General features: G+C 45.7%; 1 protein-coding gene across 1 annotated transcript in view; it reads right to left on the reverse strand.

The window, feature by feature from the left end:
* LOC126175379 (uncharacterized) overlaps positions 1-27197 on the reverse strand; it is a 195003-nt gene that overhangs the window by 95047 nt on the left and 72759 nt on the right. The window contains exon 3 of the mRNA XM_049922150.1: positions 9804-10027. Within this exon, the coding sequence (XP_049778107.1) occupies positions 9804-10027 (224 nt within the window). The remainder of the gene's footprint in view (positions 1-9803; positions 10028-27197) is intronic.

Below are 27197 nucleotides of genomic sequence, written 5' to 3' on the forward strand. Positions count from 1 at the left end.
TGCTCTAATAATCTTCACGTTTGTTGTATTATCTATTTTATTTCCGTACTTCACGGTGCAGTTTATATCAATATAAGATTACAAGTGCTTAAACTTCTATACTTTCCTCATCACTATGTCATTACTGAAGTATGGTTCGGACCTAGTGTCGCAGTTCACAACCAGACATTTAGTTTCGTTTGACTTAATTCTGGTTTCCATTTTGACGTTACTATCGCATTATTATTTTCACCTCGTGCTGCGACGAAAGTTTATTAAAATTAATTAAAACAATTGTTCATAGTTACAAACTCAGGTGACAGAAGTCGCGTGACACCTCCCAGTATGGTGTCGGACCTCGTTTTGCCAGGCGTAGTGTAGCAGCTCAACGTGGCATGGACTCAGAAGTCGCTGGAAGTACCCTGGAGAAACAATGAGCCATGCTGCCTCTATAACCGTCCATAACTGCGAAAGTGTTGGCGGGTCAGGATTTTGTGTACGTAATGACCTCTCGATTATGCCCTACAAATGTTCCGTGGGATTCATGTCGGACGACCTGGATGGCCACATAATTCGCTCGAATTGTCCAGAATGTTCTTCAAACTAATCGCAAAGAACTGAGGCCCGGCGACGTGGCGCATTGTCGTCCATAAAAATGTCATCGTTGTTTGGGAACATGAAGTCCATGACTGGCTGTAAGAGGTCTTCAAGTAGCCGACCGTAAGCATTTCCAATCAATGATTGATTAATTTTGACCAGAGGACCCAGTCTGTTCCATGTAAACACAGCCCACACCATTACGGAGCCAACACTAGCTTGTACAGTGTCTTTTTTACGAGCTGGGTCCATGGTCTACGGCCTGCGTCAGACTCGAACCCTACCAACAGCTCTCACTTAAGTCGGAACTCATCTGACAAGGCCACGGTTTCCCAGTCGTCTAGGGTCCAACCGATATGGTCACGAGCCCAGGAAGCGTTGGAGGCGATGTCGTGCTGTTAGCAAAGTCACTCGCGTCGGTGCCAAATTTCGCGGCACTGTCCTAACGGATACGTCCATCGAACGTTCCCTCATAGATTTCCGCGGTTGTTTCACGCAGTGTTACTTGTCTGTCAGCACTGACGACTCTACGCAAACACCGCTGCTCTCGGTCGTTAAGTGAAGGCCGTCGGCCCCTGTGCCGTCCGTTGTGATATCTGGTATTCTCGGCACTCTCTTAACATTGTGAATCTCGGAATATTGAGTTCCCCGACGATTTCGCAAATGGAGTGTCCGATGTGTCTAGCTCCAACTACTATTCCACGTTCAAAGTCTGTTAACTGCCGCCGTCCTGCCATAATCACATCTGAAACCTTTTCACATGAATCACCTGAGTACAAGTGACAGCTCCGCCAATGCGTACATAGCCTTGTGTAAGCGCTGTACATGTTCATATCGCTATCCCATGACTTGTCGCCTCAGTGTAATTAACAAGGCTCTCCATCCCTCCAGAACTGATATTCCATCTTCAGAGGAAGGAAAAGTGGAGGATATTAAGGCATGGTGCAGTCCGGAGAAGTCTACGAGAGTAAACATGACAAATTCTGTCGTTCCAGGTTGGGAGCTGGATCAAAGGATCAGCATCCCTTTATTTGCCACAAGTTCTTAGCTCCACACTGCGAAGCGAAGCCTCGAAACGCAAATAAGAAAAACTTGTGACAGTTACTACTCAGGTAAAGGACATTGTGGCCTGGTATCTGGAACGTTAAAAGAGTGAGAACTGAAGCAGAGAACGAAATAAATGACATGCATGCATCTCTGAAGAACATCGTAATTTGATGATGATGATGTTTGGTTTGTGGGGCGCTCAACTACGCAGTTATCAGCGTCCGTACAAATTCCCAACCTTTGCTCAGTCCAAACTCGCCACTTTCATGAATGAATCACCTTAGTACAAGTGACAGCTCCGCCAATGCGTACATAGCCTTGTGTAAGCGCTGTACATGTTCATATCGCTATCCCATGAGTCACAGTTTCCACAGCTGCTGTTATGCGATGTCTCAGTTCATTCATTGTTGCTGGTAACGGAGGCACATAAACAGAGCCTTTTATAAACCCCCACAAGAAATAATCATATATAGTTAGAAATGTTCTGTATTACATTCCAGATCCTGGTTAATGGAGTTTATTTACAGACTGCAGTGCAGAAATTATGCCACGATTTTCTTTTTTTGTGTTTCAATATTTTCTCGCCTGCAACTTGTACTTTCTGAACGACAACGAAGTATGTATCATTAAAAAGATTTTTGTACTTTCTTAATGCCTCCCTTCGTCCCTTGAGGACTGCGTCACATCCTGATACCCACCAACAGTGTGATGGACGGTGATTGGTCCACTTATGTCCTTTTTGAGGTATTGAGACTTCCGTTGCTTCATTGATAAGCGACACCAAGACCTCAGAATCTCTTTCGGAATTCCCAGTATCGGTATTCGATTCCAGTGTGTCTTATAGTGGTGTTTCGTAAAGACTCCAGTTGGCTTTGTTTGGGTTCACTTTCCGGTTGAGTGCGTGTTTCACAGTCTCCCTAGTCTGTACGTTTATTATGATCTGAATTGGTAAGTGATCCGAACTTAAAGTATCCAATATCACTTTCACTTTCCCAGTTGTTCCGGTAGACAGCGCAGGGGATACTACGAGGTGCATTCAAGTTCTAAGGCCTCTGATTTTTTTTCTCCGGACTGGAAAGAGATAGAAACATGCGCATTGTTTTAAAAATGAGGCCGCGTTCATTGTCAATACGTCCCAGAGATGGCAGCACCGTACGGCAAATGGAATTTTACCGCCAGCGGCGAGAATGAGAGCTGTTTTAAATACTTAAAATGGCAACGTTTTCCTCACTTGAACAGCGTGCAATCATTCGTTTTCTGAATTTGCGTGGTGTGAAACCAATTGAAATTCATTGACAGTTGAAGGAGACATGTGGAGATGGAGTTATGGATGTGTCGAAAGTGCGTTCGTGGGTGCGACAGTTTAATGAAGGCAGAACATCGTGTGACAACAAACCGAAACAACTTCGGGCTCGCACAAGCCAGTCTGACGACATGATCGAGAAAGTGGAGAGAATTTTTTGGGGGGATCGCCGAATGACTGTTGAGCAGATCGCCTCCAGAGTTGGCATTTCTGTGGGTTCTGTGCACACAATCCTGCATGACGACCTGAAAATGCGAAAAGTGTCATCCAGGTGGGTGCCACGAATGCTGACGGACGACCACATGGCTGCCCGTGTGGCATGTTGCCAAGCAATGATGACGCGCAACGACAGCATGAATGGGACTTTCTTTTCGTCGGTTGTGACAATGGATGAGACGTGGATGCCATTTTTCAATCCAGAAACAAAGCGCCAGTCAGCTCAATGGAAGCACGCAGATTCACCGCCACCAAAAAAATTTCGGGTAACCGCCAGTGCTGAAAAAATGATGGTGTCCATGTTCTGGGACAGCGAGGGCGTAATCCTTACCCATTGCGTTCCAAAGGGCACTACGGTAACAGGTGCATCCTACGAAAATGTTTTGAAGAACAAATTCCTTCCTGCACTGCAACAAAAACGTCCGGGAAGGGCTGCGCGTGTGCTGTTTCACCAAGACAACGCACCCGCACATCGAGCTAACGTTACGCAACAGTTTCTTCGCGATAACAACTTTGAAGTGCTTCCTCATGCTCCCTACTCACCTGACCTGGCTCCTAGTGACTTTTGGCTTTTTCCAACAATGAAAGACACTCTCAGTGGCCGCACATTCACCAGCCGTGCTGCTATTGCCTCAGCGATTTTCCAGTGGTCAAAACAGGCTCCTAAAGAATCCTTCGCCGCTGCCATCGAATCATGGCGTCAGCGTTGTGAAAAATGTGTACGTCTGCAGGGCGATTACGTCGAGAAGTAACGCCAGTTTCATCGATTACGGGTGAGTAGTTAATTAGAAAAAAAATCGGAGGCCTTAGAACTTGAATGCACCTCGCATACTCAAGTCCACTGCCGTCTCGGCTTCATTTGATCGAACTATTCGTGTGGGTGAGCTATAATTTAGTACTATAATGTTTCCCGAATCTAGTGCATGCTATAGTATTTTTCACATTGCGTTGGCACTTCTGTAACCTCACAATGTTTGGTGGTCGTTAAAGCCACCTGTAGCAGAAGGGATTTTCGAGGAAAGCAATATAATAATGGCTTGTGGCTAGGGCCTCCCGTTGGGTGGACCGCTCGCCTGGTGCAAGTCTTTCGATTTGACGCCACTTCGGCGACTTGCGCGTCGATGGGGATGAAATGACGATGATTAGGACAACACAACACCCAGTCCCTGAGCGGAGAAAATCTCCCACCCAGCCGGGAATCGAACCCGGGTTCTTAAGATTGACAGTCTGTTGCGCTGACCACTCAGCTACTGGGGGAGGACGAGAGAAGCAATGATTGTTATTAACTGTTGTTTGGAAAGTCTTTCGTTAGGTGCTTTGTAGGCTGAGATCAAATTCAGATGGAAATCCTTGATCCACAGCCGGATACGCACCTTTGCAATGGGTCATGCTAGGGCCATTATTGACAACGGGAAAAGTGGGTACCTACTTTTACCAACAACGCTTCACCGCCGCAGCCACCATCTCTTATCTTGTCTAATAACAGATTATCCCAGGAGTGCGAATATTTTGTACGGTTTCGACCATTTTTCGGTGATGACACAAACGTCTACTTTATTTCCGTGCAGAAAATATCGAAGGCTCTCTTTGTTTGCCTTGAGGTATCCTGCGTTCCATTGGAAGATTTTATAGGCCGTTTTGGAGTGTAAGAGAGATGTCAACGTATTTTGGATTGACATCCGGATCGTATCTGCTTGTAACAGCGGAATTGGCCTATTAGCAGCCTGCTGATATGATATATCATTCCCTATTGTCATAACTATACTTGAAATATTGTTAAACGTGGTAATTCTCAGCATCGCTCTTTGAGTCTGTGAAATGTGGTGGATAGGGGTTGGGACCCATTGGAGCAAGACGAAGGCAGAGTTTTGGTTGGTATAATTGGCCCTGGGTGATCACTCTTTGGTGGGGTCCTCTATGTTCCACAGAATTTACACGATGGTATGGATGAAAAGCCCCTCTGAGATACCTGACAATGGACAAGCAGGTGTCCTATCAAAACAAGTACCTCCGCACGGATTTATTAAGTACGATAAACTCACTCTCACCGATATGACACCCATGATCAGAAAGCGGTTGTCCTCGGACCGGGTAGAGGAATGATCACGGACATCTTAACTCAAAGGCACTAGTTCATCCCACAATTTCAAGAGTATCTTTGTATAATAAGGCACAAACACCAAGGAGCTTCACGACAATTATAGAACGGCTGAAATTTAATCACTTGAAGTCCAACAAACACCTCTATCGGCTCAACCTAAGCACCATCTCTCTATGTGTTTGCGGCGAGGAAGAAGATCCGAACAATATACTGTATCTGTGTAAGGTCCACGGAACTCATATCACATAAACATTCTTGCAAGTAATCTTCGATCTCTTGGTCCTCAGTTCCCAAGTAGCCTCCAAACCTTGTTAGCTTCCAACGATATAACAACGTACAAGCTATTGTATGAGTTTGCCGAAACTACCAAAATCAAGATATACACTCCTGGAAATGGAAAAAAGAACACATTGACACCGTTGTGTCAGACCCACCATACTTGCTCCGGACACTGCGAGAGGGCTGTACAAGCAATGATCACACGCACGGCACAGCGGACACACCAGGAGCCGCGGTGTTGGCCGTCGAATGGCGCTAGCTGCTCAGCATTTGTGCACCGCCGCCGTCAGTGTCAGCCAGTTTGCCGTGGCATACGGAGCTCCATCGCAGTCTTTAACACTTGTAGCATGCCGCGACAGCGTGGACGTGAACCGTATGTGCAGTTGACGGACTTTGAGCGAGGGCGTATAGTGGGCATGCGGGAGGCCGGGTGGACGTACCGCCGAATTGCTCAACTCGTGGGGCGTGAGGTCTCCACAGTACATCGATGTTGTCGCCAGTGGTCGGCGGAAGGTGCACGTGCCCGTCGACCTGGGACCGGACCGCAGCGACGCACGGATGCACGCCAAGACTGTAGGATCCTACGCAGTGCCGTAGGGGACCGCACCGCCACTTCCCAGCAAATTAGGGACACTGTTGCTCCTGGGGTATCGGCGAGGACCATTCGCAACCGTCTCCATGAAGCTGGGCTACGGTCCCGCACACCGTTCGGCCGTCTTCCGCTCACGCCCCAACATCGTGCAGCCCGCCTCCAGTGGTGTCGCGACAGGCGTTAATGGAGGGACGAATGGAGACGTGTCGTCTTCAGCGATGAGAGTCGCTTCTGCCTTGGTGCCAATGATGGTCGTATGCGTGTTTGGCGCCGTGCAGGTGAGCGCCACAATCAGGACTGCATACGACCGAGGCACACAGGGCCAACACCCGGCATCATGGTGTGGGGAGCGATCTCCTACACTGGGCGTACACCACTGGTGATCGTCGAGGGGACACTGAATAGTGCACGGTACATCCAAACCGTCATCGAACCCATCGTTCTACCATTCCTAGACCGGCAAGGGAACTTGCTGTTCCAACAGGACAATGCACGTCCCCATGTATCCCGTGCCACCCAACGTGCTCTAGAAGGTGTAAGTCAACTACCCTGGCCAGCAAGATCTCCGGATCTGTCCCCCATTGAGCATGTTTGGGACTGGATGAAGCGTCGTCTCACGCGGTCTGCACGTCCAGCACGAACGCTGGTCCAACTGAGGCGCCAGGTGGAAATGGCATGGCAAGCCGTTCCACAGGACTACATCCAGCATCTCTACGATCGTCTCCATGGGAGAATAGCAGCCTGCATTGCTGCGAAAGGTGGATATACACTGTACTAGTGCCGACATTGTGCATGCTCTGTTGCCTGTGTCTATGTGCCTGTGGTTCTGTCAGTGTGATCATGTGATGTATCTGACCCCAGGAATGTGTCAATAAAGTTTCCCCTTCCTGGGACAATGAATTCACGGTGTTCTTATTTCAATTTCCAGGAGTGTAGTTCGTGGCGCTGCTAATCTAATGCTACTTGTACTTCGAATGCCAGGGGAAGATCAAACCTCAATTAACAGACCATATCTGCACGTGCTACTCTGCAGAATATGGAATATTTAGCCTCTAAATGTATGTCACTACGTGCCTACCATGTGTGTGTCTCTGAATACCTGTGAGTCTGTAGAAGTCTGGTTCTTTAAATCGTTCTCCTGTTCTGTCTAGATGGTACTTACAGTCCTGCACAAATATTCAATTCCTTCCGTAGCTTCTGAAACAATTGTCATAGGATATATAAAAACCATTTTTTGTTAATTTAGATATAAAGTCATTCATGCGTACTGAATTGGGAATATCCCAGATATGTACCAATGGTGACTTATAATTTCTTATTGTATTACTAGTAGGATTTTTGTAGTGTAGTACCACTGTGTATCCTGTGTTCCATTTTCGTCTGACATACTCGTTTTCGTGTACTCTGAGTGTAAATTTTGTTTTATATCGAATCAGTATTCTGTTAATTATATGTTACATAGCACCAGAGTACGATTTAAAATAAATGTACCATAAATTGTCAAAACCAATTGCAATATAGCACTTACTGGGTTGAGATAGCTGTATGGGCACATTCCGAAAGCCAATAATAAAAAAAAAAACCGGAGATGCAACATGTTCGTCGTGTTGACAACAGCATTGCTTCGGCTATATTAGTACTATTTGACTGGATACTTGTCCTGTTGCAAATAAGCACATTTATCAACCCAAGACATGATACGTTACGTGGCTGCTCGACCTTGTACTGGCGGTCAGACAGGCGGGCTCGAGGGCTAGTTGTCAGAGGCCGCTGTAGTCTTTGAGGGCGTTGAACACGGACCTCCTGAACCCATCGATACTACACACATTAACAAAAGTTTTGCATCACCTCAGTTCCGAGAGTTCCGGAACCTGTACAGAAAATTGGAAAAGCGATCAACATAAACATCATTTCAGCCATTTTTATTGTTCATGAAAACCACACATTGTATGTTGTACCACCTTCAGAGGTGGTGGTCCAGATTGCTGTACACACCGGTACCTCTAATACCCAGTAGCACGTCCTCTTGCATTGATGCATGCCTGTATTCGTCGTGGCATACTATCCACAAGTTCATCAAGGCACTATTGGTCCAGACTGCTCCACTCCTCAACGGCTGTTTAACGTAGACCCCTCAGTGTGCTAGGTGGGTCACGTCGTCCATAAACAGCCCTTTTTAAATCCATCCCATGCATGTTCGATAGGATTCATGTCTGGAGAACATGCTGACCACTCTTGTCGAGCGATGTCGTTGTCCTGAAGGAAGTGATTCACAAGATGGGCACCATGGGGCCCATGAAGACGAATGCCTCGCCAATATGCTGCTGATATGGTTGCACTTTCGGTCGGAGGATGGCATTCACGTATCGCACTGCCGTTACGGCACCTTCCATGGCCACCAGCGGCGCACGTCGGCCCCACATAATGCCACCCCAAAACAGCAGGGAACTTCCACCTTGTTGCACTCGCTGGACAGTGTGTCCAAGGCGTTGAGACTGACCGGGTTGCCTCCAAACACGTCTCCGACGATTGTCTGGCATATGCGACACTCATCGGTGAAGAGAACGTGACGCCAATCCTGAGTGGTCCATTCGGCATGTTGTTGGGCCCATCTGTACCGCGTTGCATAGTGTCGTGGTTGCAAAAATGGATCTCGCCATGGACGTCGAGAGTGAAGCTGCGCATCACGCAGCCTGTTGCGCACAGTTTGAATCTTAACACGACGTCCTGTGGGTGCACGAAAAGCATTATTCAAGATGGTGGCGTTGCTGCTGCCAGGTTTTCTCCGAGCCATAATCTGTAGGTAGCGGTCATCCACTGTAGTAGTAGCCCTTGGGCGGCTTGAGCGAGGCGTCATCGACAGTTCCTACCTCTCTATATCTCCTCCATGTCTGAACAACATCACTTTGGTTCACTGTGAGACGCCTGGACACTTCCCTTGTTGAGAGCCCTTCCTGGCACAAAGTAACAATGCGGACGCGATGGAACCGCGATATTGATCATCTAGGCACGACTGAAGTACAGGCAACACGAGCCGTGTACCTCCTTCGTGGAGGAATGACTGGAACTGATCGGCTGTTGGACCCCCTCCGTCTAATAGGCGCAGTTCATGCACGGTTGTTTACATCTTTGGGCTGGTTTAGTGACATCTCTGAACAGTCAAAGGGACTGTGTCTGTAATACAATATCCACAGTCAACGTCTATCTTCAGGAGTTCTGGGAACCGGAGTGATGCAGAACTCCTTTTTTTTATTTGTGTATATTCGTATGACAGCCATGGAGTCCCGATAAGCCCGAACTAAAAAATCGCGGAATGGTAAGCAGCGGTCTCGAGAAGCTTCTGTTGAACTGCTAGCGACAAATTCCAACACTTGCAGGTGATCTTTCTTTGACATATAGAACTATTTTCTCTGAAACAACCAACATTCACCTGCTGTTTCTGAATGAGGAATCCGCTACGTAATATTTCTTTACATACAGAATGTAGAGGCCATTACTGCTACCTGTTTTGCACAGTGCCTCCGCAATGTTAACCACTTACATGTCCAAGCAGGGTTATTTGACGTTTGTTGTATGGTGTGGAAATGTTAATTGCCAGTAGCGTAGATGTTACTTTAATACTATATGCCTCCAGTGTATGTCATCAAAATGCTCTGCAAATACTATTTGAAGCCCTGTGCTGTACGAACCTCATAGAATAGGTGAGGACGCCGTCCTCGCGCAGGCGCAAGAACTTGTTGGGGACGGTGATTCGGTGCAGGTGCGAGCGCTTGCCGTTCATGAAGAAGGTGTCGGGCTTCCAGACGCGGTCCAGGAACAGCCAGGGCAGCGAGAACTCCTCCAGGCCGGGTAGAGTGAACGTGAGCCGGCGGTCGCGCCACACCTGGCGGAAGTAGCAGTCCATCGTGTAGTGCTGCAACATCACGTCCATCTCTCAGCTGCCGCCGCCACTGTGGAAGCTATCATCGAGACAATATTACACGAGCTCTGTTCTAGAACTCTTCTCTGCAAACACTGACAAGGCCGACGGAAAATTACACCACAAATTGTTAAATAAGTTACTGTTGCTATTGCTCAGAATGCTGGACACAATGTGCGATCTTCAGTCAGTACACGAAGTGTAACGACAGCTGAACATACTATGGTTCACAGATCGAACATGATGTGAACAACTGTAAAATGATATCCCTACAAACTTCACATTAAACACCAACTTTTGCCACGCGACGCAGACATTCGAGTAGACATTGCTCTGACGTTCCTTGGAACAGCTGAAGTTGATAACATGTTGTCTTGGAATATTTTGTGGAGTGATGAAGCACACTTTACGTTCACTGCGGGAGGTTACACTCACAACTGTCGCATTTCGGGATAGTCAGCGCCAAGGAATTTCCGTGGTGGTTCCCTTCACAGTGAACGTGTTGCTTTGTGATGTGGCTCCTCGGCTCAGTTCATGATTGGTCCAGTTTTGTTTGGAGAACTAGGACCCCAAGGAGAAAGGACATACAGCGTGAGTGGCACACGTTACTACTATCTGCTTCCAGTCTGTGATTCGTGCTCTGAAGAAGAAAGGTGTTCTGGGCTCAGATGTTTTGATGCACAATGGAGATCCACCTCACACTTGTCGTGAGGTCACTCGGTTATTCTGTAACATAGGGGGAGAAGACCGAGTCATAGGCCTATCGTTCCAAACTACATACCCACCAAGATCAGCAGAATTGAACCCCCTCATATGGAAATTAAAGTGTGTTCCTCTCAATAGTTCATTCGTTTTTTTCTCCTCCGTGTGTCCTTACAAATATTTCCACAAAGTTCCATGCGAACACTCTCATGTAGCTGAAGTTTAATCATAACCACCCTGTACTCTGAAGTCTTGTGGAGAGAAATGAGGTATGTTTAAATAATGTAGGTATTTAACTAAAGAGGCATGATTCAGTTTAGCGATGTGTTTTTTCTTAGTAAGAACGTATTTCTCTCTCTCTCTTTAATAATTATTTTCTGCCTGGTTTGATGCGGCCTCTCTTGTGCCGACCTCTTCATCTCGGAGCAGCAATTCCAACCTACGTCCTCAATTATTTGCTGGGTGTATTCCAGCCTCTGTCTTCCTCCATAGATTTTAGCCTCTATAGCTACTTTTAGTACCATAGAAATTATTCACTTATGTCTTAATAGAAGTCCTACCATCCTTTTACTTCTCCTTGTCAGTATTTTCCACATATTCCTTTCCTCATTGATTCTCCGGAGAACCTCGTCATTCCTTACCTTAGCGGTCCACCTAATTTTCAACATTCTTCTGTAGCACCGCAATTCAGACTCTTCGATTCTCTTCTTTTCCGGTTTTCCCACAGTCCGTCTTTCATTAGCACACAGTGGTACGCTCCAAACATGAATTTTCTGAAATTTCTTCTTCAAATTAAGGCCTATGTTTGATAGACTTCGCCTGGCCAGGAATGCCCTTTATTCCAGTGCTAGTCTGCTTTTTATGTCCTCTTTTCTCCGTCTCCGTCCGTCATGGGTTAATTTGCTGCGTAGGTCGCAGAATTCCTTACTCCATCTAGTTTGTGATCACCGATCCTGATGTTAAGTTTCTCGCTGTATCCATTTCTACCTAAATCGCAGAATTCCTTAACTTCATCTACTTAGTGATCACCAGTCATGGTGTTAAGTTTCTCGCTGTTCTCATTTCTGCTACTTCTCATTACTTTCGTTTTTCTTCGATCTACTCTCACTCCTCATTCTGTACTCATTAGACTGTTCATTGCATGCAACAAATGCTACAATTCTTCTTCAGTTTCACATAGGATAGTATTGTCATCAGTGAATCTATCATTGATATCATTTGGCTTTGAATTTTATCCCACTTTTGAAGCTTCCTTTTATTTCCGTCACTGCTTCTTCGATGTGCAGATTGAACATTAGGGGCGAAAGACTACATTCCTGTCTTACACCCTTTTTAATCCAAGCACTTCGTCCTTGGTCTTCCACTCTTACGGTTCCTTCTTGGTTCTTGTACATATTGTATATTACCCGTCTTTCCCTATAGCTTGCCCCTATTTTTATCAGAATTTCGAACAGCTTGCACGATTTCACACTGTCGAACGCTTTTTCCGGGTGGAAAAATCCTACGAACATGTCTCGATTTTTCTTTTGTCTTTCTTCCCTTATCAGCTTCAACGTCAGAACTGTGTCTCTGGTGCCTTTACCCTTCCTGAAGACAAACTGATCGCCGCCGGCCGGAGTGGCCGAGCGGTTAAAGGCGCTACAGTCTGGAACCGCACGACCGCTACGGTCGCAGATTCGAATCCTGCCTTGGGCATGGATGTGTGTGATGTCCTTAGGTTAGTTAGGTTTAAGTAGTTTTAAGTTCTAGGGGACTTATGACCACAGCAGTTGAGTCCCATAGTGCTCAGAGCCATTTGAACCAAACTGATCGCCATCGAATTTCTTATAATTTATTAAAGCCCAATTGGTCGTTTCTTCCCGGGTGGCGCTAGTCGGACATCGCTGGCGGGCCGAGCCGCAGGTGTCAGCTACACCGAGCAACAACAATGCGAGTCGCGCGGCGCCTCTGGGCCCGCTGAGTGCCAACAGAAACAAGAGAAGCGAGCCCTGAGCCCTGCTGGCAGCGGGCCGGCTGGCGCGCCGCGACGCGCGTCGCCACAGCGCACAGCTGGCGGCGATTAGCGGCCGTGTTTACAGCAGACGAGCGCCCCGTAAACATCGCTCAAAGCCTGCCCTCGCCTGCACGGCACGGGACTCGTCTGTCGGCTGAGCCCTCTCCGCAGCTGCTGGAGCCTACTTGCCGGTCACGGTCAAAGGAGTACTGCAGACGCGTGCCAGGTAGCGGGATGTTCCCTCTGTTGCGATGTGCGAGAGACAGGGAGAATAAACTTCACGCAGCTTGGCAGAAGTTGCCTTGGTTGACCGACACTATCGCGCCTAAGGCTACGGTGACAGTGGCTCTGATATCGGTGGATTCCGCCGACGACCGACGTCGGTCGGTGACGACCGATCTTTTCAAATCAATTCACCACTACGTGCGCGGTCACACTATAGCCGATCTTATCCCCGAACGTACAGACTTCGCCGCGCGGGATTAGTCGAGCGGTCAAAGGCGCTGCAGTCATGGACTGTGCGGCTGGTCCCAGCGGAGGTTCGAGTCCTCCCTCGGGCATGGGTGTGTATGTTTGTCCTTAGGATAATTTAGGTTAAGTAGTGTGTAAGCTTAGGGCCTGATGACCTTAGCAGTTAAGTCCCATAAGATTTCACACACACACACACACACACACACACACACACACACACACACACGTACAGACTTCGGACGACAATCAGTGAAGTTCAAACCAGTTTGTTTTCTTCGGTCAAATCGACCGACGTTCTAGCACACGAAATATGGAGCGTGAAAAACTGATAAGTTTACTTCAAGAAAGAGTGAGTTTCTAAATCTACATCCACATCCATACTCTGCAAGCCACCTGGTGGAGGGTACTTTGAGTACCTCTATCGGTTCTCCCTTCTATTCCAGTCTTGTATTGTTCGTGGAAAGAAAGATTGTCGGTATGCCTCTGTGTGGGCTTTAATCTCTCTGATTTTATTTTCATGGTCTCTTCGCGAGATATACGTAGGAGGGAGCAATATACTGCTTGAGTCCTCGGTGAAAGTATGTCCTCGAAACTTCAACAAAAGCCCGTACCGAGCTACTGAGCGTCTCTCCTGCAGATTCTTCCACTGGAGTTTATCTATCATCTTCTTAACGCTTTCGCGATTACTAAATGATCCTGTAACGAAGGGTGCTGCTCTCCGTTGGAGCTTCTCTATTTCTTCTGTCAACCCTATCTGGTACGGATCCCACACTGGTGAGCAATGTTCAAGCAATGGGCGACAAGTGTACTGTAACCTACTTCCTTTGTTTTCGGATTGCATATCCTTAGGATTCTTGCCGGCCGATGTGCCCGAGCGGTTCTAGGCACTTCAGTCCGGAACCGCGTGACTGCTACGGTCGCAGGTTCGAATCCTGCCTCGGGCATGGATGTGTGTGATGTCCTTAGGTTAGTTAGGTTTAAGTAGTTCTACGTTCTAGGCGACTGATGACCTCAGAAGTCAAGTCCCATGGTGCTCAGAGCCGTTTGATAAAGAATCTTTCTTTCTATGGCTCTGAGCACTATGGGACTTAACATCTTAGGTCATCAGTCCCCTAGAACTTAGAACTATTTAAACCTAACCAACCTAAGGACATCACACACATCCATGCCCAAGGCAGGATTCGAACCTGCGACCGTAACAGTCGCGCGGTTCCGGACTGAAGCGCCTAGAAGCGCTCGGACACCGCGGCCGGCTTTTCTTTCTATGTATTCGCAGCACATTACACATTTGTGGACGAAAATATCATAATCGGAATGTAGTTCAAAATCACAGGTTTATTCGAAACCTCAAATAGATAAAATCTTTATTGGAAATTTTAGGCATAGATTATAACCTCAAAAATTAATTTGTTCAAGTGAAAATGGTGGCGTATCTTATGTGCTTATAGCTACTGTAATGGATCTTTTTTATGGTACGTTGTGATTAGTTGTCTACAAATTATTATTACTGCGTACTTGCCGGTAGGGTAGTGATTCTGTTAATATGAAGATGTTTGCAAAAGTGGTGTACGATGTGTTTCCACTTTTAAGTGCTTTAGGTTTTCGGAGTATCTTATGCAACACTTCATGCTTATCTTTCACTCGTGTACTAAATGACAATCATTGAAGGTTAATTGACGTACGTCTGCACAACTTTAAATAAATACAGCGAAACAAAGTGCTCATAACCTGCTCTTCAAGGTCACCAAATTATCTCGAGTATTTAGCAGAATGTTTCTCCTGTCATCTCATATATTTGTAAAATTTGTCTGGTTAATCCGATAAGTGAGGACAGCGTGTATAGTACTGGGCACGTTATTTACGCGACATGAAAGCTCATTCACAAGCATTCGGCGTCTCTTTAATAGCAGAAGCCGCTATAGAGCACTCGTATCGAAGCACAGAGGCATCGTGGTATCCACCGCATCCTAAAAGGTTTCAATCTAACCTACTTCATATATAGAATAGATTCTAACCTAACGTAACCTCCTTGACCCCGCCAATAACTGACGAAGGAGATCGGACGCACTATGACCACGCTATAGGCCCGTCCACACGCAACGATCTGTCTGCGCAAATGTCTGCGCACATCACATCTGCGCAGACACATCGTTGCGTGTGGACAGAAGATTTGCACCAACTGAGGTGTGTGCAAACCTGGAAGTTGGAGTTGGAGGTTTGAGCGAAACCTCTCAAATCTGTGGGTTCAAACCACATCTGCGCAGACAAGTTGGAGCGTGTGGACAGGAGATCGCCACAAATCTGGCGCGAAACAGCTATTTGCTCAGTCTAGTGTTTGTATTTGTGCGCACAGGGCATTAAAATGGCTGATACTCGTCAGTGTTCTCGAGAGTTTGTAAGTGAATTCATTGAAATATGTAGAAACCACCCATGTTTGTGGAAGATTAAAAGTAAAGAATATAGTGACCGGTGACCGAGACAAAAAGACAGCAGCACACAATGCTCTAATTGAAAAAATTGCGTGCAGTTGACGCCTCGGCAAACAGAGAAGCAGTAATAAAAGAAAATCCTTGCGAACTGTTTACCGAAAAGAGTTATCCAAAGTACAGAAATCTAGAAGATCTGGTGTAGGAATAGATCAAGTCGCTTGCCACTGATATTTCTTTTCTACACCGGCAGATGGCGGGCGAGTAGTAGATTGAGGTTTGTGTCGTGTGAACACACCACATTTGCAGCGATCTTTTGCATGTACAGACATCTGCGCCGATGTCTGCGCAGACAGATCGTTGCGTGCGGACCGGGCTTATCGGCCGATGTTACCGAGCGACCTCTGACGACGGTGTCTGACGACCGCTGCCGGCGTCACTGTGAACGCAGCCCACTGGCACAGCCGCTTGCGCGGCTCGCACAGTCGTGCGGGACTCACGCGTGTGGGGCTTCAGCCGTCAGCACGCGGACCGTGCATTCGAGCGTCAGCGTTCAGCGTGCCTAGTTTCTGACGTCATAGCGTGGAAAAAGCACGTCGGGGGGTTCTTCCGAAAGTGCAGTATGTCAGATATTCTGAACGTGCGTTTTAATGTAGACCATTGAGATGAAAGAACACCGCCTACGCCGGCCGGAGTGGCCGAGCGGTTAAAGGCGCTACAGTCTGGAACCGCACGACCGCTACGGTCGCAGGTTCGAATCCTGTCTCGGGCATGGATGTGTGTGATGTCCTTAGGTTAGTTAGGTTTAAGTAGTTCTAAGTTCTAGGGGACTTATGACCACAGCAGTTGAGTCGCATAGTGCTCAGAGCCATTTGAACCATTTTGAACACCGCCTACGGCACATGGCGCCATCTCTCTACAGTACAGAGTTGGGAAACGCCTTATTGGCTTACAGTCGAGGCCCGTACTTGTTGGGCTTCATACAGAGCAACCCACATCAAAACGGTACACCTCAGGCACCGGTTAATCCTCTACTCGAATTGTTTGTGAAGTGGCATGGATGCGCAAGGCCACCACTTCCAACATATCTTATAAACGGATAACTACATGTTTTAACGTTACTGTTATTTGCACTTTTTTGGTTAGGTCATTGTTACTTCAATCTCGGGCGTTAGGCGTACCAATTTTATGTGGGACACCCTGTACGTGTGTATATGCCTTTTCTAAGCACCATCAAACTGAGGATCTCTCCAAAACCCGTCGTTAATTGTACGATTCGTTGTAATAAAATGACGAGTAATGTTTTGTTGGTGGTCGAAGAACTATTGCAGCCTTCGTGTTACGAAAGGCTACGGCACTGTTTGTATCCGTCAAAAACGCATTGTTCTTGGTACAATTTGTTATAATTAAATGTTAGTTAATAACAATCTACGATTAAAGCTTTCAGGAGACGGTAAGATTCAGAGTAGGTGGTGTGTCATTCATGCTCGGTTTAGATGCAGGGAGGAAAGACGCAGTGGGTGATACGTTGCTGGTTCATGTCTTACTAGGTCTAAATTCTTTTTACTTCACCTCCGCGTTTTCCAGAAAGCTATAATACTGTCTTATTAGTTTAATAGAAGTATATTCTATAACATTCAATGTTATGTAAAGAGCGCTCTCTCTGAGGACTGGAGTTATTCGATTGGATTAATCTGCGTGACAGCTTGCACTACTTGCTGTAAGATTTTTTGCACTTCCTTGTTCTAAGTCTTGTATTTAAAATGTCCTGATGATCATGGTACTGAATAGGAACAGTGTTCAAATAAGAATGACCTTAGCGTTTTACTATGAAATGCGAGTGATGAAATAATTTCTCTCTTATGTTGAATAATACAGTAAATTTATATCGCATTATTTGTAATGGAACTTTTAAAATCCGATGTCCTTACTGACTGGACACAGCACATTTCTTTTTTCCTTATAACTTGTTCATACTGAAGTTTTTGTTTATTTATCTACAGACAGCATCACTAGCTTATGGACAACAGAGGAAATGTGCGTTTTAATGGTGCTAACGCAGAACATTGAAGTTATTCCGTGATGTCTTAACACATGTTCTATCATCCAGTCCCTTTCTTTTTCTTTTTTCATTTTTTTTGTGAGTGCTTCCCACTTATTTCCTTCCTCGACGACCCTGTGGCCAACCTCACTTATTATTTTATTGGCACACCTGATTTCCAATTTCCACGTCTCAAACGCTTCGATTTTCTTATTTTCCGATTTCCCCACAGTCTGCGAGTCACTTTCATATAATGTAATGTTCATATATTCTCATAAATTTCTGGTCCTATATTTCGTACAAGGAGGGTTATTTTCCTCATGAATGCCGTATTCGCGTGTGCTGGTCTGCTTTTTACGTCCTTACTTCGTCCCTCATGAGTTAAGTAGAAAAATTCCTTAATTTCGTCTGTTCCCTGGTCCCCAATTTTATTGAAGGTTTCTCGCTAATCTCATTTCCTCCATCCCTCATAAGTTTCGTCTGCATTCAGTTTGTTCTCAGTCCATATTTTCTACCCAGTAGATGGTTCGTTCCATTCAGTATGTCCTGCAATTAGGATAGCCATGTCTTTAACGAATATTATCCCGACATCCTTCCACCATGAATTTTGTCTTTCACTACAGCTTACACCAATTTTTCTCAAAATTTCGAACATTTTACACCATTTTACATTTTCTAGGGCCACAATCCTATAAACCTGTCTTGATTTTTCTTAAGTCTTGCTTCAATTATTAACTAGTACGGCAGAATTACCACTCTGACCTTCTTACCTTTCTTAAAGCCAAACTGGTCGTTATCTAACAAACAATCAGTTTTTGTTTCCACTCCTCGGTACATTATTCTTGTTAACATCTTGGTTGTATGAGCTGGAATAGTTCCCCCACTTACCAACCCGTGCAGTCTTCGAGATGGTGAATGTCCTATTGGTCGGCCGCTGTGTCCGAGCGGTACTAGGCGTTTCAGTCCGGAACCGCGCTGCTGCTACGGTCGCAGGTTCGAATCCTGCCTCGGGCATGGATGTGTGTGATGTCCTTAGGTTAGTTAGGTTTAAGTAGTTCTAAGTCTAGGGGATTGATGACCTCAGATGTTAAGTCCCACAGTGCATATAGCCATTTGAACCAAGATCCTATTTTTCCGAAAGTGATGGTAGTCTCCAGATTCAAGAATTCTAGAAACCGACTGGAATAACTCCGACCTCATCTCAAACAAAACCATTGGAGCGAACATGCGAATTGGCAGAGTGTCTCATCTGTTTATCCAACAGGAACTATTCACTGTATTTAACCCTGTGGTGCACATGTGGACTGTAATCGACAGCTGTGGATGTCCCTTCTTTGGCGTTTTTAATCAGTTCTGAGGCTGAAAATGCACGCATTGCACTCCAGTGGACACTCCCTACTGGCGTTGTGCCCTGCGTGCATTTGCAGTCTCAGTAATGACTGAAAACGCCGAAGAAGCGACCATAAACAAACGTTCTGTGCAGTGTACATGTGTACCACAGCGTTAATGAAAAATGAAAACAGCATTATCCTTCACTGCACAGCAACTTTAGCCTAAACCCTCTTCGATGATTAAGCACAGTAACAGGTGGTCCTACACAATGTTAGTTACATGGCTAGTAACTTCAGGACGGGCTCCTATGAACATCCGGAGCCTTGTGGTTACATAGTACATTGACGAAAAAAATCGCAACATGAAAAAATAATTGATGTAGAGTAACGAAATTTCGGGAATACATTTGTCTACGTGACATTTTTAAGTGATTAACATGGCTAGGTTACAGGTTAATGTAACCGCGAAATAAGCCATTGAAAGCGTCAAATGCTGGTACATTAATAACTGGTGTAACCGGCAGAATGCTGAATGCAAGCATGCAAATGCGCATGCATATTGTTGTACAGGTGCCGGATGTGATTTTGTGGATTGGATTTCCATGCTTGCTGCACTTGGTCGGTCGATAAAGAGACGGTTAATGCCTTTTGTGGATGACGCTAGAGTTGTCGTCCGATGATGTCCCATACATGCTAGATTGGAGACAGAGCTGGTGATCGAGCAGGCAAGGCAATACGTCGACACTCTGTAGAGGATGTTGGGTTACGACAGCGGTATGTGGGCGAGCGTTATCCTATTGGAAAACACCCCCTGGAGCACTCTTCATGAATGGCAGCACAACAGGTCGAATCACCAGACTGACATATAAATTTGCAGTTAGGGTACGTGGGATAACCGCGAGAGTTTCAAATAACTTCCGGGAATTCAGCCAGGTAACACTTTCAGCGACCGCCGATATTTCGGCGGGAGAACACCCCGCCATTTTCAAGGCAAACTGCAACGGACAGGCGGCGTACATGCAAATTTAAATCCTCGGTTCTCTGACTGAAGCAGGAAAGATAACACACACACTGAACACTAGTGCCACCAAAGATGACCAAAGTCAGAGTTATCGATAGTGAGACTGTGAATTCGCAGGTGAGGTAGCATTGACTCTGTCCCTCTGTTTTTTGACAAGGGAGAGAGCCGTATTCCAAACAGATTTTAAACGGAAACCTCCATCCCTGTTAACGAGGTTGCTCGCTAATTTAATCTCAACTGCCTCCCTAATAACACTGTCCCAATAGCTGGACGTGCATGCCAATATCTCAGTGTTATTATATAACATGGGGTGACGAGTATCTAAGCAATGTTCGGCAATAACAGATCTATTTGGCTGCTGTAATCGTGTGTGCCGTTTATGCTCAGTACATCGGTCCTCCACGGTCCTGATAGTTTGACCAATATATACCATGCCGCAGCTACAAGGAATACGATATACACCCGCCTCACGCAGTCCAAGATCATCCTTAACGGAACTCAAAAGTGCTCTAATTTTAGATGGAGGTCGGAAAACACATTTCACATAGTATTTCTGTAAATTACGACCGATCTTGTTGGATGTGTTTCCTACGTAAGGCAAAAAGGCAGTAGACTTAGGTGTTGACTCAGAATTATCATCAATCACCCGATGTACAGTTGGTCGATAGCGCAACGCACATTCAATCTGTCTATCACTATAACCATTTTGACGAAATGTAACTTCAAGATGGGACAGCTGAGCTGGTAAAGTCTCAGCGTCAGAAACGACATGTACCCTGTGTACCAAGGTACGAAGTACCCCTTCACGCTTAGACGGATGGTGACAACTATTAGCCTGTAAGTACAAGTCGGTGTGAGTACGTTTCCTGTAGACGGCATGTCCCAATGATCCATCATCCTTCCTCCTAACCAACACGTCAAGAAAGGGAAGGCAACCATCCTCTTCCACCTCCATCGTAAAACGAATGTTCGGGTGGATCGAGTTCAGATGTTCTAGAAACACATTCCAATTCTCCCTACCATGAGGCCAAACAACGAAGGTATCGTCAACGTATCTAAAGAAGCAGGCGGGTTTCAAAGGCTCCGACTCCAATGCACGTACCTCGAAGTCTTCCATAAACAAATTTGCGATCACAAGAGACAACGGACTACCCATCGCAACTCCATCTGTCTGCTCGTAATACTGGTCATTAAATAAAATGTATGTGGATGTCAACACATGCCGAAAGAGATTAGTTAATTCAGCACCAGAGTCATTCAACCTCAGTCCCTCCAAACGACGTAAAAAATCAGCTGAGTTCCTGATATGATGTTCACGCCTACCTACTTGTAGACTCAACAGAGAAGCAAGATGCTTGGCTACACGATATCTCGGAGCACCGATGTTACTCACTATAGGACGGAAAGGAACCCCTTCCTTGTGAACCTTCGGAAGGCCATATAACCTAGGGGGAACAGCACTATAGGTGTTAAGACTCTTGATAGTGTCCTGCGACAAACCACTTTTCTTCAGGAGGCTGTTGGTCTTTCTCTCAACACTTTTTATGGGGTCAGCAACGATTCTGCGATACGCTGAATTAGATAGTAAACGTTGCATCTTTTGTACATAATCGTGTTTATTTAAAACAACGGTGGCATTGCCCTTGTCCGCAGGTAAAATAACAATATTAGGATCAACTTTGAGAGAGCGTAAAGCAGCCCTCTCTGCTGCTGTTAAATTACTCTTGGGTGGACGAGCCCTAGTCAAAACACGGCATGCCTCCCTCCTAACCTCCTCTGCAGCGTCAGGAGGTAGTTTGCAAACTGCCTGTTCAATTGAACTAATAAAATCAACTACCGGCAAACTCTTCGGAGTGGGTGCTAAATTTAAACCCTTCCCTAGCACGGATAAGGTTGCGTCGTCAACGGCACACACGATTACAGCAGCCAAATAGATCTGCTGTTGCCGAACATTGCTTGGATACTGGTCACCCCATGTTATATAATAACTCCGAGATATTGGCATGCACGTCCAGCTATTGGTACAGTGTTATTAGGGAGGCAGCTGAGATTAAATTAGCGAGCAACCTCAGGGATGGAGGTTTCTGTTTAAAATCTGTTTGGAATCCGGCTCTCTTACTTGTCAAAAACAGAGGGACCTGCGAATTCATAGTCTCACTATCGATAGCTCTGACTTTGGTCATCTTTGGTGGCACTAGTGTTCAGTGTATGTGTTATCTTTCCTGCTTCAGTCCGAGAACCGAGGATTTAAATTTGCATGTACCCCGCCTGTCCGTTGCAGTTTGCCTTGAAAATGGCGGGGTGTTCTCCCGCCGAAATATCGGCGGTCGCTGAAAGTGTTACCTGGCTGAATTCCCGGAAGTTATTTGAAAGTTGTATACGCCAGGAGAAACTCAGGTCTAACCGCGAGAGTGTTCCTGCTCTCATACGAAATCGCACCTCAGGCCATAACTCAAGGGTAGGTCCAGTGTGCGCAGCATGCAGACAGTGTGGCTGCGGGCCTTCATCTGGCCTCCTTCTAACCAAGGCACAGGCATCACTGGCACCGAGGAAGAACCAGCTTTCATCAGAAAACCCAATAGACATCCACCCTACCTTCCAATGAGCTCTCACTTGATAACACCGAAGCCACAAATGGCGGGGTTTTGGGTCAGAGGAACGCACGCTACAGGGCGTCTGGATCGGAGCTGTCAATGAAGTAGCAGATTTGTAACAGTTCGTAGCGTCATGTGGTGCCAATTGCTGCTCAAATTGCTGCTGAAGATGCACCACGATGCTCCAGATCTATAAGCCTATCACGATGGTCTGTCCTCACGGTAGTGCCACATGGCCGGCCGGTGTCCGGTATTCTTGCGACCGTACGTTCTCGTGGCCACCTCTGCCAGCAATCATGTACACTGGCTACATTACTGCCAAGTCTTTCTGTAGTATTGCTGAAGGAACGTCTAGCTTCTTGTAGTCCTATTACCACGACATCACTCAAACTCAGTGAGGTGTTTATAATGGCTTCTTTGTCGCCTTAAAGGTATTCTTGGCTTCACCACGTCCAGTCTCAAATATAGCTAACGCTCACAATCATTGCAGCGTGTGTTTAAAGCAAACCCGACTTGCATCTTCTTGGTGGCGTGAAATTTGAATAGACATCGTCCATCAGATGCAGGAACACGTCTGCGAACTTATGTCGCGCATCTCCTTCCTGGTGCTGCGATTTTTTTCCTGCAGTGTATACACAGGATGGTTAGAAACATCCTGAATAGGTTGTAAGGTTGTTTCAATGTAGATTGTGCTGAGGAGTAACGGCTAAGAAAAAAATTCTATGCATTGGGCCGTTCCCGATTTAAATTGCATCTATATTAGACATCAGGTCGTTGTGCTCACAAATTGGAGCTCTTGCAAGCGCTAAAATGCGGTAATGCACAGACGTCTGTAGGTCCTTGATTTACCACTTGTCCTACCAGTTACAAGCTGGTCGCTGTGGCCAAGTGGTTCTAGGCGCTTCAGTTCAATTAGGTTTAAGTCGTTCCAAGTCTAGGGAACTGATGACCTCAGATGTTAAGTCCCATAGCCCTTAGGGCCACTTGAACCAGTTACAATGTGCCTCAGAAGTGATAAATTGAAGCTAGGCACACAAAATCTACATTTGGTCGGTTTAAGGAAACCAAACGGAGAAGGTCTGGCGACACTGTCTCTCACAGGCCGCCTGAATTTGCGCACACAACGACGTGATTGGCCAACTTCAATGCTAACTAAATCGGAAACGGCGCAACGTATCGAAATTTTTTTTCAACACTTGTTTCTCAACACTACGTTCCCTGCAACGCCCTTACATGCTTTTCAGGCTGCTTCCGCATACCCTGTGTACTCGTACGGGCGTGTTATGTCACTCACAAAATGACAGCCACTTGGACATCTCATAAACTAGTTTTATTACTGTTACAGTTCAGTACTTGTGAAGACCGTACTTCTCGAACACGGCACGTTTGAGAATCACCCGAAGAATATTTGGGTCGTCATTTTATCGCAATTTCTGAAGGAAAGGAAAATGTCTGCAGTCATCTGGAAGTTTGAATAAAGCAAGAAACGCTGCAATCTAGAGCTGACTGCTGCGACCGAGTGGTGGCTCTTTCAGTGCGGAAGACGTCCGCTCTGAGAGTAAGAGCGCCCCCTGGAGTAGGAAACGAGCCCACTCGGCCCGCCAGACTCACTGCAGGTGTTTTCGGGATGATGGGTGGACGCAAAAAATGCAAGGGCGCACGCAGAGAACGTCGCGCTCGGCGCCTGAAGCCAGGAAAGACAGTGGTGTATGATCATAAAACAATGTCTGAGGACACAGGAATTGGTGACGATCTTGCAGCCGTACTAAATTTATGAAATATATACGCAGCTGCGAAACGTTTCTGACATTAGCTGCATTAGGTATGAAGGTATTACCTATAGGTGACACGAGAATTTGTACAGCTGCAAGACCGTCACCAATGTCTGTCACTTCAGACATCGTTAAAAATAAATATTACAACGCTCGACCGGCAAAGTATCGGTCGTAATACTAACGCTGAAAACGTCCCCATAGCGGGAATTCAAGTACGTGTGATATGTGATGGGATCGTAGATACAATGAACTTGGAAGTTTGGGTCGATCCTGGATGCGTGCTCGGATAGACGAAGTAGCTAAGGCGATTGCTCGGGACGTGTGGGAAATCAGAATGGGAGTTCCGGTCTGGCACAAATTTTCACGTGTCACCAGTAGGTAATATCTTCAATCCTAATTCAGCTAATGTCAGAAAAATTATGCAGCTGCGAGTAAACTTAGTACCGCTGCGAGATCGTTACCAATGTGTCTCTTCAGACAGTGTTAAAAACAAGTTTTTTGAAAAATAGTTGTCACTGGGAGATTCATTTGGGGAAAGTTAAGGAAATATAATTCATTCACGAAAGCAGCGGCTTTCAAAACACTCGTTCGACCGAATCTTGAATATTTCTGTTCATTCTGAGACTCTTACCAACAGAAGAGACGGAGAACCGCCAAGAGCGACGGGTTTCGTTAAGGGATCGTTTAGTCGGCGCGAGAGCGTTGCAGAAATGCTCTTTTAACTGCAGTGGCAGATGCTGCAAGAGAGGCTGAAATTTCGAGAGCGTGGGCACCCAGAAGAGTAGGACGACGGCCCGCGAAATCATCAAGATGAGAAAATGAGAGAAATCATATTTCTTACCGGAGCTTTTCCCGACATTTTCTTCTCTCGCGCCATTTCTAAATGGAACAGGAAACGGGAGGAAGGTACCAGAAGTACACTCCGTATGTGGTAATCCAGCTTGAGCTGATTATCTAAGAATTTCCAGTCCCGCAGTACATGGTACAGTATTTTGTTCTATTTTATTTAGTAATGGATTAACTATTTTATTGAATTAAGTATATTGTGCAAACGCTTCGTAATATGTATGTTTTATGTTTGTTTCGTGTACTACACGGAACCTTGACGGCAGCGGAGGGCTCTTCTGGCAGTATTTCGCTGACGAGAACATCCCGGAACAGCTTGTGGCCGAGCCGACAGTCATACAACGGGATAAGATGCTACTAATTATCTCAAGACGCCGTCGTTTAATTCTATAATAAAAAGGTTTCAATGTATATTATTCTGTGAAAGAAATGTATCAGTTTTTCTTGAGACCACTCACGTACATTTTTAGTTACGCTTGGTTATACTCTTGTGTTGGTTAACGCAACGATTCATTTACGTGGCACTTACTTGTATTACTGACACAAAATAAATATTTCTGAAGTCTTCAGTTTTATTCAGTGCTTATAAATGGACTTATATTTGAATATCTTTTTCCTGAAGGAGTAATATTTAATTAATGATAAACCTTAACTCATTGAAGTTAAAGCTATAGCGCAGCAGCAAAATATTGTTACAGCTGTATCTTTGATATTGAAATACTAAGACAAACTGAAATTACGACAAATTATTTGATATTTTCTTAAAGGAAAGATTGGTATTCGCAATAGCTCGTTTGAAAATGGCTCTTAGCACTATGGGACTTAACATCTGAGGTCATCAGTCTCCTAGAACTTAGAACTACTTAAACCTAACTAATCTAAGGGCATCACACATATCCATGACCGAGGAAGCATTTGAATCTGCGACTGTAGCGGTCGCGTGGTTCCAGACTGAAGCGTCTAGAACCGCTCGGCCAAAAAGGCCAAGTCTTTTAATTACTTGGTCCTGAAAAGGTCCATTATTAAGCCTTTTTGATTTTGATTTGTGTGCATGTTTGTAGCCAGGAAATCCAGTATCTGGTCTGGCTGCCGATTCGTTCTAGCTCATGCAGCATTACCCTTGGAGCATGTGTAGTATTATTGGTTTCCCTAGCTGAGCAACATCTATCCACTCGCAACCCGTAAAAACAGGCTTTGCTTAGGGAATATTGCGAGCTACAGGAGAATCTGGAGTTACCCGTAGATGAACACATACCAAGTCTACGACGAAGTACGCTCCGTTCAAGAAATCCAGTATTACGGCAAGAAGAACAGCTAGATGTTAGTAATATCGGGGTGAGAGACCTATGGGATCGGAACTGTCAACTTCTTGAAAATTCTGAAGAACATGAGTGATTCCGAAAGTATAATTGTGATACTGCTGGCTCAGAACTTGACAGGAGACTATGGGTCAAACTGAACAGAGCTCGCCCTGAGCATGGACAATGCGCAGACTCTCCTTACAAATGGAGTGCTACAGACTCTCACGTTTGTAACCATGGGGCTCCGAACCAGATAATCAAGCACGTTAGATGAATGCCCCTAGCATTCCTGTTAGGGGAGTTGCACCGACCTCATGAAAGTTAATGATACAGCTCTTACATGGATCAGATACTCACATCTAGTTAATTTTATATGTAGTTTTGTCTTTCTGTATTTTTGTTATATAAATATACTAATGTTATATACAGGGTGACAATTATTGAACTATATGAAAAAAACGTAAATTAGTTACAAACTACGGCGTGCACACACTTTATTCAATATGTAAACGTCACTACAGATATTCGGGTTTAGGTTATGAAATGTTCGATATGCCTGCCATCATTGGCGATGGTGTTGTGCAGACGAATAGCGAAATTCTACATGATCCGCTGAAGCGTCGCAATATAGATGCTGTCGATTACCTCAGCAATGATTTTAGG

This window comes from Schistocerca cancellata, chromosome 3 (assembly GCF_023864275.1).
Source record: "Schistocerca cancellata isolate TAMUIC-IGC-003103 chromosome 3, iqSchCanc2.1, whole genome shotgun sequence".
Taxonomy (NCBI): Eukaryota; Metazoa; Arthropoda; class Insecta; order Orthoptera; family Acrididae; genus Schistocerca; species Schistocerca cancellata.